At 54.6% G+C, this 15441-nt stretch overlaps 1 protein-coding gene across 2 annotated transcripts in view; it reads left to right on the top strand.

Moving 5' to 3' along the window:
- The window catches only part of Mvb12b (multivesicular body subunit 12B), a 166557-nt gene that overhangs the window by 65935 nt on the left and 85181 nt on the right, over nucleotides 1-15441 (top strand). For both annotated transcript variants that reach the window (XR_013155328.1, XM_077108808.1), the window contains exons 5-6: nucleotides 5643-5772; nucleotides 9329-9451. Coding sequence is in view for 1 of the 2 variants with exons in the window: in XM_077108808.1 (XP_076964923.1) it covers nucleotides 5643-5772; nucleotides 9329-9451 (253 nt within the window). In the remaining variant the exon portion in view is untranslated. The remainder of the gene's footprint in view (nucleotides 1-5642; nucleotides 5773-9328; nucleotides 9452-15441) is intronic.

The following is a 15441-nucleotide window of genomic DNA, read 5'->3' as shown; positions in this document are numbered from 1 at the left end:
TTCAAGGCCAGAGCAGGTGGCACCATGGCCCCGAGCTCCAGCTTCCATTGCCAAACACACCACCCCACGGGTGTCCCGTTTTGGTTACTCACTCGGCTGCCGGTTTTGGTCGTTCCTACTTTGGGGCTGTTATGACAATGCTGCTGGGAACATTCGTGCACAGGTTTTTGAATAGACACGTTTTCAGTTCTCTCGGGTCTGTGCCCAGTTGCTGGGTCACTGCATCTCTGTGCTTCACTTTTAAGGGGACACCAAGCTGTTTCTCAGTGCAGTGGCACCATTTTACGTTCCTATCAGCTGTGCGTGAAACTCTGACTTCTCCACGTCTGACACACCTGTCCGTCAGTCCTTCTGTTTCCAGCCGTCTTCGTGGGGGCCACGTGAGGTTTCTTTGTGGTCTTGACTTCCACCTCCCTAGTGCCCGGGGTGCTGTTGGCCACTCATGTACCTGCTCTGCAGAGACATCCCTTACAATTCTTCGCTCACTTGGTAATAGGTTGTCTTTTATTATTGAGTTATAAGAGTATTTTAAGTAGAAGTTCCTTATCAGAAGATGATTGACAAAAATTTTCTACCATTTTGTGGTTTTTCTCTTCATGTTCTTGATGGTGCCCTTGAAACATGAACTCCACCTCTGCTGGAACTCTGCTTATCTAGTGGCTGTGCTTTTAGTGTCATAGAAGCCACTGCCCAATCCCACCCAGGTCACCAAGTTTTATGCCTAAGTTTTCTTCTAAGAGTTTATCATTTTAGCTCTTACACTTAGGTCTGATCATATTTAGCTAATTTTTATGAGCTAGGGTCCAGCTTTATTATATTGGACCCATCTAGTTGTCCCTGCCCCATTTGTTGACAGGATTACTCTTCCATGTTGGATTGCGTTGGCACCCTGTGGAGCGGCGCTGACCGTGAGTGCAGCGTGTTCTTTCTGGACCTGGTTCCATCCCCTAGGTCTGTGCACAGTCTCAATTACTGGAGCTTTGTATCAAGTTTCAAGATGGGACACATGACTCTGTCACCTCTGTTCATTTTCAAGGTTGTTTTGGCCATTCTGGGTCTCTTGAGTGGCCACACGCATTTTGGGATTAGCTTGTCAGTTTCTGCAAAGAAGCCAGGGTGGTTGGCAGGGCTGGTGTTGCTCTGTCGTGGCTGGGGTGCGTGGGGTTCTAGAGGACGTCCTGTCCACAGTCGGCCTCTACTCTGACTCTCCAGGCCAGTCCCTTGTGTCCAGTGCTCAGACTCTTTGCAGACCCCACCTGTCTCTCCTCGGTGCCCCTTTCTCTCGGGGCTCCAGGAGTTTGGGTTGCCGTTCCCCTTGCCCGCAGTTCCCTTTCCTCCACTTGAAAAGTCCACACCCTGAGTGAGCATCAGGGTTCCCGCTGCAGGAAACCACCTCTGATCCTAGATCCACTTGGAAGGAAGCCAGCGCTCCCTCCACACAGCCAGGGTCAGGCGCTGCAGGCTCCAGCGGGAGAGATGGTGACCAGCACCGTCCCTCAGGAAGCACGGTCCTGTGGAGGCCAGGCTGCTGCAGAGATCTGCATTGCAGCCAGCGTGACCTGTCTGGGGCCGTGGTCTGCCTCCTCTACTGCCATGCGCACACCTGGCACAGCGCAGCTTGCTGAGGCTGGGGAGAGGCGGGCCAAGGCCGGCAGCGTGGCAGGAGTAGAAGGAGAGCCATTGGTTCCACCTCCCAATTCCCACCTTCACCTCTGTTAGGACAAATGGCCACATGGTGTAGGTGGAGGACCCGGGACTCTGGAGTCTGTCTCACTGTAGGACAGACTGGCTCTGTCCTTGAAGTTGTGGGCTCCAGGTAGATCCTTCTCCCTCCTGGGCCTCGTTAAAACCTCCCTGCCACAGAGAAGAATGTGAACTGACTCCATGATGCTGGTTGATGCACGACAGCCACGCACGTGCCTCCCTGCCTTTGCCACTCGTCTGTTTCTTTAGGACAGATCATATTTAGATCATCTCTTAATCACCTGAGGTACCTGCCTGTTTTGTTGGCTTTTGGATCACTGTGACCAAAAGACCTATCGAGAACAACAGAGGAGGAAAAGTCTCAGTCTATGGTCGGTCGACCCTGGCCCTGGGCCTGGGGTGAGGCAGAACATCAGAGGCTGTGGCAAAGGAAGGCAGCTCAGGACATGGCACCAGGAAGCAGAGAGCTCCATTCACCAGGGACAATATATGAACCCCGAGGGCGCACCCCAGTGACCTGCTTCCTCCAGCCACCCCCTACCTGCCCACAGTGACCACCAGTTCAACCTACCAGTGGGGGAGTCCACTGATGAGGTTGAGCTCTCCTCAGCTAAGCCTTCTACTCCTGAAGTTCTTGTGTTGTCCCCCACAGAAGCCTTGGGGGCCCTCCTAGCTGAACTACTGCACCTCCCCACGTGGTGCTTTGCATGCAGCGTGGCCTCGGGGAAGGTGAGCTTTGTTGCTCTCTGTTGCCAGGTGGACGTCCAGAACCCCCGTCCACAGTTCCACTGGTGATATGAGCTTGGGCTTGGTTTCCACAAGTCTGCGTCAGCATAGGCTTTCAGTTTTTTATTGAGTTTTACTATTTTAATGTAGTGACCTCATTGCGTTCCTCGCTGGCGAGCTGGACGCTATGTTGACACACTACAGAGCCACAAGGGTTCCCCATCCTGCATTTTTCTCTTATTGAGCCAGCTCATTGGGGGGCCCAGGGCACAGCTCCATCAGAGCCCATGGTTGGCGATGGGGAGCCAGGTGTTCTATCAGGGACGTCTGTCCCCATGTCTGGGCTGCACTGGGCATTGTCCAGCCGTGGACATTCTGGAGTCAGGACCCAGGTCTCCCTCGGGTGCCTTACTGCATAAGAGGCTCGGTCCAGGGAGCCTCTTCATTTCCCATCATGGGGCTACTTCCTGGAGCTCTGCCCAGGGGACAGGAGAGCTTTATGGTCATTCCTGTGTCATGTGAGTGTATTCAAGGCCCTGATTTCATAAAGTCAGCCAAACAGATGAGACTCCTGTAATTAATTTAAAACACAGTTTGTGGCAGTCATATAGCACTTAAAAAGCGGAAGAGTGTTTGTTTAGTAAAGTGCTGTGTACTTTCTCTGTGTTCATTAGCATGACTGAGCACATTTCTATTGACTATGTAGAATATGTTTACTTAAAATTAGGCCTGCTTCAGCGTGTGAGCGAGCGGCTCCTCCCCACCCCGCACTGCGGCAGCCAGGAAGGGAGCACGGTCGGGAGCCGAGTGGCAGCCGCCGTAGGACACCTGCACTTGGGGTGCCCCTGAGGAGCGGCCTCCCCTCATGCTCTCAAAGGCTGACCTTGGCAGCTGACAGATTTTGAAGGTGCAGGGTTGTGTGACCCCCAGCCCAGGGCACCATTCCTGCCTTGCTGAACCCAGTGCTCTGGGTCTGGATTCGGGAGGCTGTTTGGCTTCCAGGTCTGACCCAGCCCTCGGCTTCTGCACCTGTGGAAGGAACCACAGAAGCTTCAATCTAGCTCTTTTTAAAAAACTCCCTCTCATCCAAAAAACTAACAGCCACCAAGCAGCACCATGGCTGTACAGGGCAGGACCCCCTCCCCATCTGTTCCCAAGTTTGAATGTGCTGTCAGTGCAGATTTCCCGCCCCGGAACTGGACGGCCTGAAGGTCAATACCAAGCACAGATGCTACGCTTACACCGGGACCGACTGTGATTTTGATGGAATTTTCCTCATGGTTTATCTTTACTGAAGCCTCCTGTGTGCCAGGGCAGGGCAGGTGAATGGTACTTGTCACAACTCACAGCCACCTGATGTCCCCAGTAGGTTGGGCTTTGCCAGCTCCTTCCCACAGATGATGAAACAGGGCTCAGAGGATGTAAGGGTGCTCCTAAGGCCACAGAGCCACAGCACAGCAGTGGCGGAAGTCAAGCAAATCCAGCCTCCTCACGGGCTGTCTGGAACCCGTGTTCAGAAGCACAAATGAGCAGCTTCACACTGCATCAGCCACTCAGGGCTGCGAGGGCACCACCCAGGGCTGCGAGGGCACCACCCAGGGCTGCGAGGGCACCACCCAGGGCTGCGAGGGCACCACCCAGGGCTGCGAGGGCACCACCCAGGGCTGCGAGGGCACCACCCAGGGCTGCGAGGGCACCACCCAGGGCTGCGAGGACACCATCAGGGCTGCGAGGGCACCACCCAGGGCTGCGAGGGCACCACCCAGGGCTGCGAGGGCACCACCCAGGGCTGCGAGGGCACCACCCAGGGCTGCGAGGGCACCACCCAGGGCTGCGAGGGCACCACCCAGGGCTGCGAGGACACCATCAGGGCTGCGAGGGCACCACCCAGGGCTGCGAGGGCACCACCCAGGGCTGCGAGGGCACCATCAGGGCTGCGAGGGCACCACCCAGGGCTGCGAGGGCACCACCCAGGGCTGCGAGGGCACCACCCAGGGCTGCGAGGGCACCATCAGGGCTGCGAGGGCACCACCCAGGGCTGCGAGGGCACCATCAGGGCTGCGAGGGCACCACCCAGGGCTGCGAGGGCACCACCCAGGGCTGCGAGGGCACCACCGTGCTGTGCCAAGACCTGAAAAGTGAGAGGAAAGAATTGCCAGCTGTGTCCTTCCTTTCCCATAAAAGGGAAGACCAAATAGTTGACGAAGAAAGGTTGTTTTGATGTAGAAGACCTCCAGCTAGCCAGCGCAGAGGAAGGGCAGAGTTAGAAGGCACCATTGGGAACCCTCAGAGGTCTTAGCAGTAGCACCTGGTGATAAGGAAATGGCTTCCAGAGCTGCACTTGGGGACTCTGTGAGCAGGGTCCCCAGCAAAACCGTGGAAGCATCCCCAAGATGCAACACTGAAGGGGACACATACTGCCTGTGAGGTGGCCTCTCCTGAAGGTTGGCCTGAGCCCAGTCCAGCCTTCAGCCCCGTCATCTCACAGCAATGGGAGGGACAGCCCATCTCCCTGGGCTGCCCATGCCCTGAAGAAAAGGATCATGGGCAGGTCCGTGGAGCACAAAAGGGACCAGGGCACCTGACCAAATGTGATGCACAGACATGGTCTGGAGCAGGATCCAGAGCAGCCAGCAGTGCAGCTTGAACATGGGCCCCCTCGGCTGCCACGGGAGCCTCACTGATTTCATCAGGAGTAGTCATGGCATGTGGTCCTGTAGAAAAGAGGCGTCTGATTAAATGCCTGCCAAGATGATGACATGGGACAGGATGTGGCATCAGGGACTCATTTTGAAGATCCAGCTAGACTTAGGGCGGCCGAAAGTTGGAACTGGCCTGTCCATGGTCAGCAGCATGAAGCCGAATGATGAGGCACGGGGGTTCTTCCTGCGGTTCCCTCCACTCTGGGTGGGTTCCAGGATGTCTGTAATAAAATGTGAGCAAGAGAACCCTGTGTGGTGGAATGCACAGGTGCCTGGCCTCCTGGTGGGCCTCTGCAGATGGAGGTCCTGGCCTTCAGCTGCCCCAGGCCGGGCACATCTGGGGTCAGGTCCTGGATGTGGGGCAGTGTGACTGTGCATTTGTTTGTCATAGCCTGTGGCCCCAGGAAGGCAGGGTGGAGCTGTCCGTCCTGCCACTCGCTCGGGAAGATGTGCAGAGACCAAGGGGGCATCTCTGCAAACTCATGTCTTCTCTGTTGTCCTTTCCTTTAGAGGAGGTGGCTTTTAGAAAGAAGAGGCTGTGTATCAAATTCATCCCCCGGGATTCCACTGAAGCTGCCATCTGTGACATTCGGATCATGGGCCGGACCAAGCAGGCCCCTCCTCAGTACACGTTTATTGGGTAAGTTTATAACACAGGTGTCCTCTGCTGCTGTCCGCTGTGAGTGCTCGGACCCTCCTCGGGTGAGGCCCTCCCAGCCCGGGCCTCGTTCTGCCCTCCTGCTGTGCTGCAGCTGTGCAGCGTGGCAGGCCTTTGGCCTCCCTGTGCCTCGCCTGGTGCGGACTGCCGCATCTGGACCTCCCTTTCCCTGTCCTGTGCAGCCACCCAGGACCCCTGATCCCTCTGCAGATTTATGGTGTGCCCCTCCTGTGTGAGAGCAGGCCCTGTGTGTGCAGAGGCGAGGGGAAGACCCCGTCCTCACCACACAACAAACAAGAAAAGAGATGAAATGATTTCAGATGGTCAAGAAAACGGAACTCGGTGAGGCATGGGCTGCTTCAATGAGGGGGTCAGGGCAGCAGCATTGCACCAGAGACTCAGTGTCAAAGAGTCCAACCGTGGACATGAGCAGACCAAGCCCATGGGTGGAGCCGGCAAGCTGTAGGCAGGTGGGACTGAGCGTCTGTGTTCTGGGAACAGAAGCATCCCTGTGTGGCCGGAGCAGACATGGAGGGGCAGGGTGTGGGGGCTGCGAGGGAAGCCATCTGCAGGGCTCCAGGACGTAGTGGCTGTCTGGGTTTTATCCCAGTGGGAAGCCATCAGATGGTCTGAGTCAGGACGAAACACAAGTAGTAGCCCTGATAATTCACTGTGCAGTTTTGGGCCAGCTGTTTGTCTTTGCTGATGAGCAGAGAACTGCCAGGGCCAGGGCCAGGCTGTGTCAGGTTCACCCACAGCTGCAGCACCAAGCCTGGCCCCAGAGCCACGTCATAAATACCAACTCTCATGAAATCGCAGGTTTCACTCTGGGCTCTTTTTGTTGTTGTTTGTGGTTCCGGGGATTAAACCCAGGGACACTCAGCCACTGAGCCATATCCCCAGCCCTATTTTGTATTTTATTTAGAGACAGGGTCTCACTGAGATGCTTAGCACCTCACCATTACTGAGGCTGGCTTTGAACTCTCCATCCTCCTACCTCAGCCTCCTGAGCCGCTGGGATTACTGGCGTGTGCCACCGTGCCCAGCTTTGGGCTCTTTTGATTGTAAGTGACAGGAAACCAACCCAGGTAGCTTGAGCAAAAGGAAGAATTTGTTGCCTGACACAGCAGAAGAGCTCTGGGAAGATTGGCTTCAGTGGTCAGAGGGTTTCCCAGGATGCCCAGGATGTCTTCCTCCTTGCTTAGAGTCCTCTGGAGGACCCCATCTGATACCTGATCTCTGTGGGAAGCATCAGGGTGCACACCTTCACCTACGTTCCTGGTAGTTCACACAGAAGCTCTGGAGTTCAGTCTCGTTGTCTGACTGATCTAACTAGGGTCTGGGGCACCCTTACCTGGACACTGGTATCGGGAAGATGCCATTCTTTGATGGCCCAGGCTGAACCAGAAGCAGGGTCAGCTCCACTGGAACTCAAGGATGAACAGCGAGGGGGTGTCTGCCCCTGACCTGGGAGGGGAGGGGAGGGCCAGCAAGGGGAGGAAATAGGTGCTAGACGTCCAGAAGGTGGACGTGTGCTGTGTTCCATCAGTGGAAGGGGATCTCGGGAGCCGTGTGCAGTCAAGGGTTGGCTCTTGGGCCCCATGCTGCTGCCCCTGGCCAGGCACTCCTGTCACTGAGGGAGCACCCTCCACCTGGCCGAGGTCAGCCCCGGGTGGTCTGTACTCTGTCTTGCTCTTGTTCACTTGAGCCCAGAGCTGCCGTCACTCTCTAAGCAGGGCCTTCCCTCCCGCAGACGTGGCATGGCCACAGCCACAGAGGTGGCCGTGCGTGCTGCCATGTGCGTGAGCAGCACTTTCTTCACTCTTCAGCTGGGGACACCGATGCTTGGGATCCAGGCTTTGTGGTTCTTAGCAGGAACTCGAGCTGGGAGTGTAGCTGCGAGGTGAGCTCTGACTTAGCACACACGAGCGCTGGGTTCAGTCCCAGCACCAACACATAGAAGACAGACAGACAAAAACAAATGGACTCTGCGATCGTTCCTTTCTTTATACTCTCAGACTTCCTGTTTGGCAGCAAGGTTTAATTACAGAGGTAGGATTGCAGGAGTAAGAACTAGGTACGGGAATAACTACAGGTCGGTACCGGCGTGCAGTTACTTGCAAGTGGTAGAAACCAACAATTTTGTAATGAACTTTCAAAATCTAATTTTAGTATTTTTAATTACCAACTATGCTACTGTAAGAAGATGTAATTTTAACCAATTGAAACAATTCTGAAGAATAGGTTTTTACTAATGTTTGTCTTGATAATCAAAACTAGAGTCTTTTCCCCTATCATTTTGAAAAGATCGTTAAAGTGTAGTTTCACTTCATCTTGGGCCAAAAATTCTTTCCCAGGGGAAGACAATTCCAGTGTTAGTTAGTTTTAAGTAAGGGAAGAGAACTCAGTGTTCAGAACAGAGTCACTTTTTTTTTTTTTTTTACTATTTTTTTAGTTGTAGTTGGTCAAAATATCTTTATTTTATTTATTTATTTTATGTGATGTTGGGATGGAACCTAGTGCCTCACACGTGCTAGGCAAGTGCTGTATTGCTGAGCCACAACCCCAGCCCCAGAGTCACTTATTTTTCAAAATAGGCATACTTCCTATGTGGCTTCACAAGGCGCGGGGCCATCCACCCAGGAGGCACAAACCTCACATTCAAGAGGGCTTCCTCAAAGCCCCTGAGGCTGGGGCCCCGATGCAGTGAGATCATTGCAATTGATTGAAATTATAATTGAGGTTCAGAATAGTTCTGGGGTGCACTGAAAACCTTACCAAAAATATCTACAGAATATTTTTTTTTCAAGTTTTGAAGAGGTGGTCTTCCTCTCTTTCTGGTCCCAAAGGTGGTCCTGTCTCCTGTGCAAGTTCTGCAGGGCAATGGAGAAGTTGGATGTGACTGAAATAGTACTGTGAAGTTCCCAAGGGTGCACCTGTCTCAGAAGCATGGCCTTGTGTTGTGGGCTGGGCCACTGTGGCTGTCACAGTAGTAGCAGGAAATGTCATGCGCATGTCCACTCTAGTGGTGGCTTGTGGGGCATGTGCTTCGGGTTTTGTGGTTTGCAGTCATCTTCTCAGCTGATCTTGGGGTGAAGCCAGTGCAGGTGACATCTGTGCAAGGGGTTGCCTCCTGAAACTGGGGTGCATCTTAGGGTGTGTGGAGAGATCCCTCTCCTGGTTAAAACCCAGGCATGCTCGTCCACGGGACTACTCTTCCATCAGCCTCACCCTAACAGGGGGATTTCCTAGGGGTTGTCACAAAGCTACTGATCCTGGGAGGGTAAAATAGAAAGCAGTTCAGAGCTGAGAGGCGAGGAAGACACAGCTGCGGTGGGAGGCCAGCCCAGACGGGTAAGACGGCCCTGCAGCACAGGTGCTCTCACTGTGAGGCCCAGGGCAGAAGGTGCAGTGATGGGACCTGTCACTTGGGCAAGAACTGACCTCTGGGGTTTGAGGCAATGACTCCTTTGCTTTGCGGCTCAGGTTCATGCTCCAGGCCAAACAGCACCATGAAGATTTCTCTTTTCTCCTGCAGGGAACTGAACAGCATGGGGATCTGGTATCGAATGGGCAGAGTGCCTAGAAATCACGACTCATCTCAACCCACAACACCCTCGCAGTCCTCGGCCGCCTCCACCCCAGCCCCCAACCTCCCCAGGTGAGGCCTGGTCGGGTTGTCTGATGTGCTTGCTCACGTGGTCTTGGGTTCTGAGGCATGTTTTAAAACACACCTGCTTAATGTCTGATGAAATAGTGCACGGTGTCACTGAGCACTTGTGCAAGTTTAGTTTAAACTTGTGCCTCTAGAGGAGATTTTTTAAAAACCCAGTTAGAAATCTGTGCATGACATGAATGGAAAGGCCTTCCTGTCTCCGTGCACATGATGCAGGGTCCTAAAACAACATATGCGACTGAAATCGTCTTTCTGTTTGAAGGAACTCAGAGGTGTGCAGACATGGGCGTGGTGACCACATGGCTGGAGTCACCTGCTCCAAAGGGTGGCTTCTCTTCCTCAGCCGGCCGGTCCTCTACGACCCAGGAGGGCCAGTTGGCAACTCTGTTCATTCTCATGTTGTTCCTTCCCAGTGAGCCCCAGACTGAGAAGTGGGTACCTTGGATTTTAGAGGCAAGTGGGAAGCTTCTCAGGAGATGGTGCTGATCTTAATAGTTGACCCACAGAGATGCGTGGGTAATGGAACTGGGTGCTCTGCAGCTGGTTTCAGTCCCAACAGATGGAGTGATTGTCTCCGCACTTTTTTGCGAAAAGCAGAGAATAAACAGAGCCGCATCAGACACAACCCCTGTGCATCACTAGAAGTAAATAGTTTGAGGGCCGTGACAAACAGCCGTGGTGACTGGGATTGCAGCAGTGGGTAAAGCAAGGAGGGTTGGTGACACGGCATCTGGGGGCTGACATAACAAAGGAGGTTGCCGCAGACAGCACGCAGGGGTGAATGCTGAGCAGAGCCTTGCCGCAACAGAGCAAAACAGTCTCGGGTGGGGGTGTCCTCCTGGGCTCCACATCACCCCCCACCCCACCCCCCAGTCTCCCCCTCTGCTGCTGTTCCTCCATGCTGGGCCACTGTAAGGAACCCCTCAGCTCCAAGGACTCTCTTGTCTTCCTCCAGTTTCATCAACGAAGGTTGGAATTTAAACTAGACTACCCCTGAACTGCCTGAAGCTCTGGAAGCAGTTTGCAGTTTCCCTGGTACAAGCAGGTGTGGAGAGCTAGTGAGCTTCCCAGAGCTGCGGGCTGAGCAGCCACGTCTCCCCCCGCTCGGGAGTGCGAGGCTGGCAGTACTTGTTCCTTACTTTCTGGCTGGCCAACAGCATTGTCATAGCTCTGCCTGGAGGGCACTGCTGAGGGTCACCATCAGCAGAGCTCAGGCCAGCTGAGGCCCATACCTGTGCCAGGGATGTCATCTCAATCCATCACCTGGACTAGAGTTCATGCTTGACGTCGGCTCCAGTTTGGGCTCCTTGTAGGGGTTGGAGAGCCCCAGGGTTCTGTTGCTCTGAGGTACTTAGAGTGGCCCCTTGTTGACATCACAGGGCCTGGAAGGGCCCAGGGTGAGCACCACCTCAGGACAGGTGTTAAACTGCTGGATAAACAAGGAGCACCAGAGCTCCCAGGTGATGTGGGGACAGTGCTGTCCCACAGCAGGAGGGCAGGGTCACTGGCAACCAAAGCAGGTGGCCCTGGACGCCCGGCCACTGGGGCCAGGCAGAGTTGTAGGGTAGCACATCAGAACAAAGTGTTTATAAGGCTTATATATTTTATAACCTCTGTTGTACAGTTTATGGTTTACAATGGCTGCAAGGAAATTGGATCAGTTTTGTTTTACTTGCCAAATAAAACAAATGTCAAAATAGTCAATATAAAATGTATTCTAATTTGGCTGAGTTAAGTCTGCCCGTGTGCAGTAGGATCGTTGAAGGTGCGTTAATGCTTCCAGGTGAAGACCACTGTCTGTGCCACACTGTCCTCTCTCGCCGGGTGGCGACATGCAGGTGGTGGGCACAGCTTCGTGTGCCTCTTGATCCATTAGAGGTTCCTTCCTTTTATGGGGCTTGGGGGTGTTTGGGATTGTGTTTTCCTATCTGATATCTTTGACTTAAAACAAATGAAACGCCGAGGACTTATTTGAATTTGGCACGAAAGATTTAGGAAAGGGGAGTGTGCTGTTTAGTTCCTTGAGGTGTCCGGTCTCTCTCAATCCCCCAGAAAAGGAACTGACAGCCTTCTCTCCGGAGGTGGGTGTGGTGCAGTGTTTGCAGCAACCTACAGGGTAAGGGCGGAGCTCCTCCGTAGACTCTGGGCCTCCTCGTCCAGCTCCCCGGTTTCCTGCCTCTGTCTCCCAGCCCCCAGGCCCACCGGGCAGCCTCTTCTTGCTGTCCTGTTCTGGGCCTCTGTGCATCATGTGTCCTGCACCCCCGCCCTGGGTCTCCTCTCCCAGGAAGCTTTCCCTGAGCCTCTGGGCTGGGCTCTGCTCTTTCATGCTGGGCTGTGCTTGTGCCCCTCTGGGGCAGGGGTGGGAACCAGGTCTTGTCCCTCGTTATGTCCCCAGCATGCTGCTGGATCCTGGCACGAATTCACAAGGACCCTGTTCTGTAGCCCCTCCAGATGACTCCCCAGTCCTTGGGCACTGTAGGGTTTTTTCAATTGCAAGAGAAATACAGCTTTGTAGAAAATTGGCAGAATGTAGAAAATAATGGAAAAACAAATTCCATTTCCAGTGAGTGAATGCTCATAACCTTTTGTTGTATTTTCTTCAGGACCTTTTTTCTGTGTGCTTTTTACATAGGTGATGATATAGCATGTAATAGCAAGCTGGTGGCTCGCTCTGTTTTCTCGTGGCCTATTAAGCCACAAACACTAGAAACACTTCTTCCAGTGTGGTCTTTGTGTGGACGCCTGGGCTGCAGGAGAGCGGTGGCACAGCGCCCTCTACTGACCAACCAGGAGGTGGCAGGGAGCAGCAGGTGCCAGTCATTCTCCCCCCATCCCTGGGCGGGAAGGAAGAGGCTGGGGTCCCTAGACAACGTGCTGCCCTCATCTCAAAAACAACAGTGTGCTCTGCCTTCATTTCTTTTGTCATCACTTAGATTTCAAAGAATCCCCAGTTGTTCTGAGGGCGTGCTGTCACCCCCAACTTTATTTCAAACAAAAGGGGCATTTGGTGGATCTTTTCACAGATGACTGGCCATCACCTGAGCACCTCCTGTCCTAACAGAGCTGCCTTCTCTTTCCAGAGGCAGACATTGCCCCTGGGAACAAAAGCTTCCCATATCGCAGAAAGTGCTCATGGTGAAACCAGGTACGAGTCCCCTCCCAGCACGGGCAAGTCCCTGGAGGGCCAGGGAGCTTCTTGTCTGTATCCAGTGAATCACATGCTGTGTTTGATGTAGTTCATGTCAAAAGGGGGCATCAAATGGCTCCACAGGGTTCCTCTTCCTGTGCAGAGAGTCAGCTCACACACAAGCATCTCTGCACACAACAGACAGGGAAGATGGGCAGGCTGCTCCCAGGACTTGAGCCTGTGTCTCTGGCCGGGCAGAGGCGCTCAGTCCTCTGCCTGCTCACTTCGTGCACATTGACCAGCAGGGTGGAGCTGGCCTTGGAGCGTCCTGCCTGCCCACCCCTCTCTGGGCTGGCTTGGGCCCCCGCGAGCCTCTGGGGTTTTCTGCTTCTGCTCAGTGCTGCCGCCTTGGGGAGGGTGTGCCCGCAGAGAAAGCACCTTTCCAGCTTCACCCCAGCAACACACCACCCCCTCTTACAGTAGGGTCTTTCATTTGATTCTGCTGGGAAGGGACTTCTTCTGCTTTTAGGATGAAGATTTGGAAAAGCTCAAGGAGGCAGAGGATCTAAAGCAGATCTTGAAGTACCAGGAGCCCCCAAATGTGGACAGATGAATGGTTTTGTGTCACCTGGAAGGAGATGCTGGTGGGCCGCTGCTCCTGGCCTGCTAAGCAGTGGAGTCAGCGACTTGACAAAGACATAGAGACATGGAGCTCAGACCCGCAGATGACAAGGACTCGTTAGGGAGAGCTGATGTGTGGATGACAGAATGAACACACCACATCTCCACAGCCCCTTGCCCTGGGGACCAGGAGATGAAAGGTGAAGGCACCCATAGAGGTGCCCCTGAGTCCCCATAGTCCATGGCACAGGAGCCAGAGCAAGGAGACTGGACTGGGCCCAGCAGTGTGTGTGTGCAGTATGGCTAGGGAAGCAGCCTGCCATGCCCAGCAGGGGATGCCTGGAGGCCATGCCCCCGTCACACCTGTCAGGTACATAGGGAGTCACCCACAGCCACACAGACCACCTAAAAGTCACTCGAGTGCAGTGCTGTGCTCTGACCTGGGTCGGCCACAAGCAGCTGGCTTCTGAGGTCCACGTGGCCAGTGTGGTATTTCTGGGTGGGGCTGGAGAGGGGGCCGCTGGGAGCACTGAAGGCAAGGTAGGGTCAGGTGGCTTGGGTTACAAGAAGGCAGATTTGGACTCAACTTTTTAAAAAATTGAAAAGTGAAATTTACCAATGGTGGAGATTCTGTGGCATTGAAGAAGCTCCCTGGGGGTCGAAAGCTCCCTGCTGCCTGGGATGGCCAAACAACGTCAGATTTTCAGACCTCGGTGACAACTGGGGTCATGGTGTTTCTCAGGCTGGTTTAAAAAATGTGCCACCTTCCCCGTCCCAAGAGCAGCACTGAAGATGGCCAGTGGACAGGGAGGACACACAGTGGGCGTTGGCTGCAGAGCTCAGCCTGAGCGGCTGCAGCCACCACCCTTCCTGCTTGCAGCGCCGATGTTAGGGGAGGAGGCTGGCATGAGGCAGGTGCTGCTGTGGCCTTATCCCCAGGAGGGCCCGTGTCTCAACCCAGCGCTGGCACCCGTGAGCTGACGAGAACGGTCCTGTCCCCTGCAGAGTCTATCTGGAACGAGTGATCTGGACCCCAAACGTCTAGAACTTCCAGATACTTAATGCCAGGTGGCCCTTGGGTTGGGCTGCCCTGGAAGGCCTGGCTGTGTGGCTCCAGCAGTGGCAGTTCACCCTCCCGTCACCAGGGTGTAGAGTCACCTGCTCTGTGGTCCTGAAGGAGAAGAGCTTCCCGTGACCCCAGGCCCTGGGGTTGTGTGCAATTCCTCTGCCCCTTGCCTGGCACCACCCTCTTCGGGAGAAATGCCAGCTTCACACTGGAAGCCACCAGCACACCCTGGTCCCCAGCCTCCCCTCGTGTGCAGCCTCCGGGGAGCCTCACCCAGGAGGTATTTGTAAGCTGGCCCGTGCTCCTTGGGGCTCGGTGATCTCTCGGTGATTTGTCAGCCCCGGCAAGTTGTCAGTCATGGGTTCCGAAGTCTGTTTCTTGGTGACAGACATAATTGTACTTAACTTTTTGCATGGATGTTATCAATCTGTGACAGATACTCTGGGAAATGGGGCATTTTGATTGCAGAATATCTGTCACATGCACTTAGTCTTTCTCTCAGGGACACCAGGGTTCAGTCACAACTTTTGCATGTCGATGTCAGCTTTTGAGAACACAGATCCTTGCTGACCTCAAAACCCTTCCATCGCTCAGGCCCCAGGGCTGTCATCTGAAGGTTAATGGCCCTTCCTGCAGGAGAAAGGAAGTCCCACCGCGGTGATCTGGAATTCAGGCCAAGCCGCCCACGCTCGTCCCCGTCACACACATTGTCAAGGCCCACGAGCGGGCCGTGCTCTGTCCTGCCTCCTTGACCCTGCCTGACCAGGGACCAGCCCCGCTCCTCCTGATGGACAGGCAGAGTGAGTCAGGGGCGCAGGCCGAGCTGCAGGTCACCGCTGGAGCCCCGTCGTCTATCTGATAGCCTCAAATCCTCAGGCTGCTTTCTGTCAGTTTTTATTTGCAGGATGGTCTTTGTACCTCAGGTGACACCTGTCACCTGTCCTGTATTGGCAGGACTAGAATGAGAGGTCCATGCTGCTCAGACCAGGAAGACTGTTTTCTCTTCCCGTGGTGGAGACTCCCATCTGCTCTGAGTGGCCAGAGGCTTGGCGCTGGAGGCCCTCGCCTGTGCGGGCCCAGCGGCTTCTCCCCAGGCTTCACAGGGAGGGCGCAGTCAGAGGGTTGGAGCCGGAAGCCGTGTGTGGCCTGGGGCTCATGTGT

The sequence above is a fragment of the Callospermophilus lateralis genome, chromosome 2 (genome assembly GCF_048772815.1).
Source record: "Callospermophilus lateralis isolate mCalLat2 chromosome 2, mCalLat2.hap1, whole genome shotgun sequence".
Classification (NCBI taxonomy): Eukaryota; Metazoa; Chordata; class Mammalia; order Rodentia; family Sciuridae; genus Callospermophilus; species Callospermophilus lateralis.
This window is presented reverse-complemented; position numbering and strand designations above follow the sequence as displayed.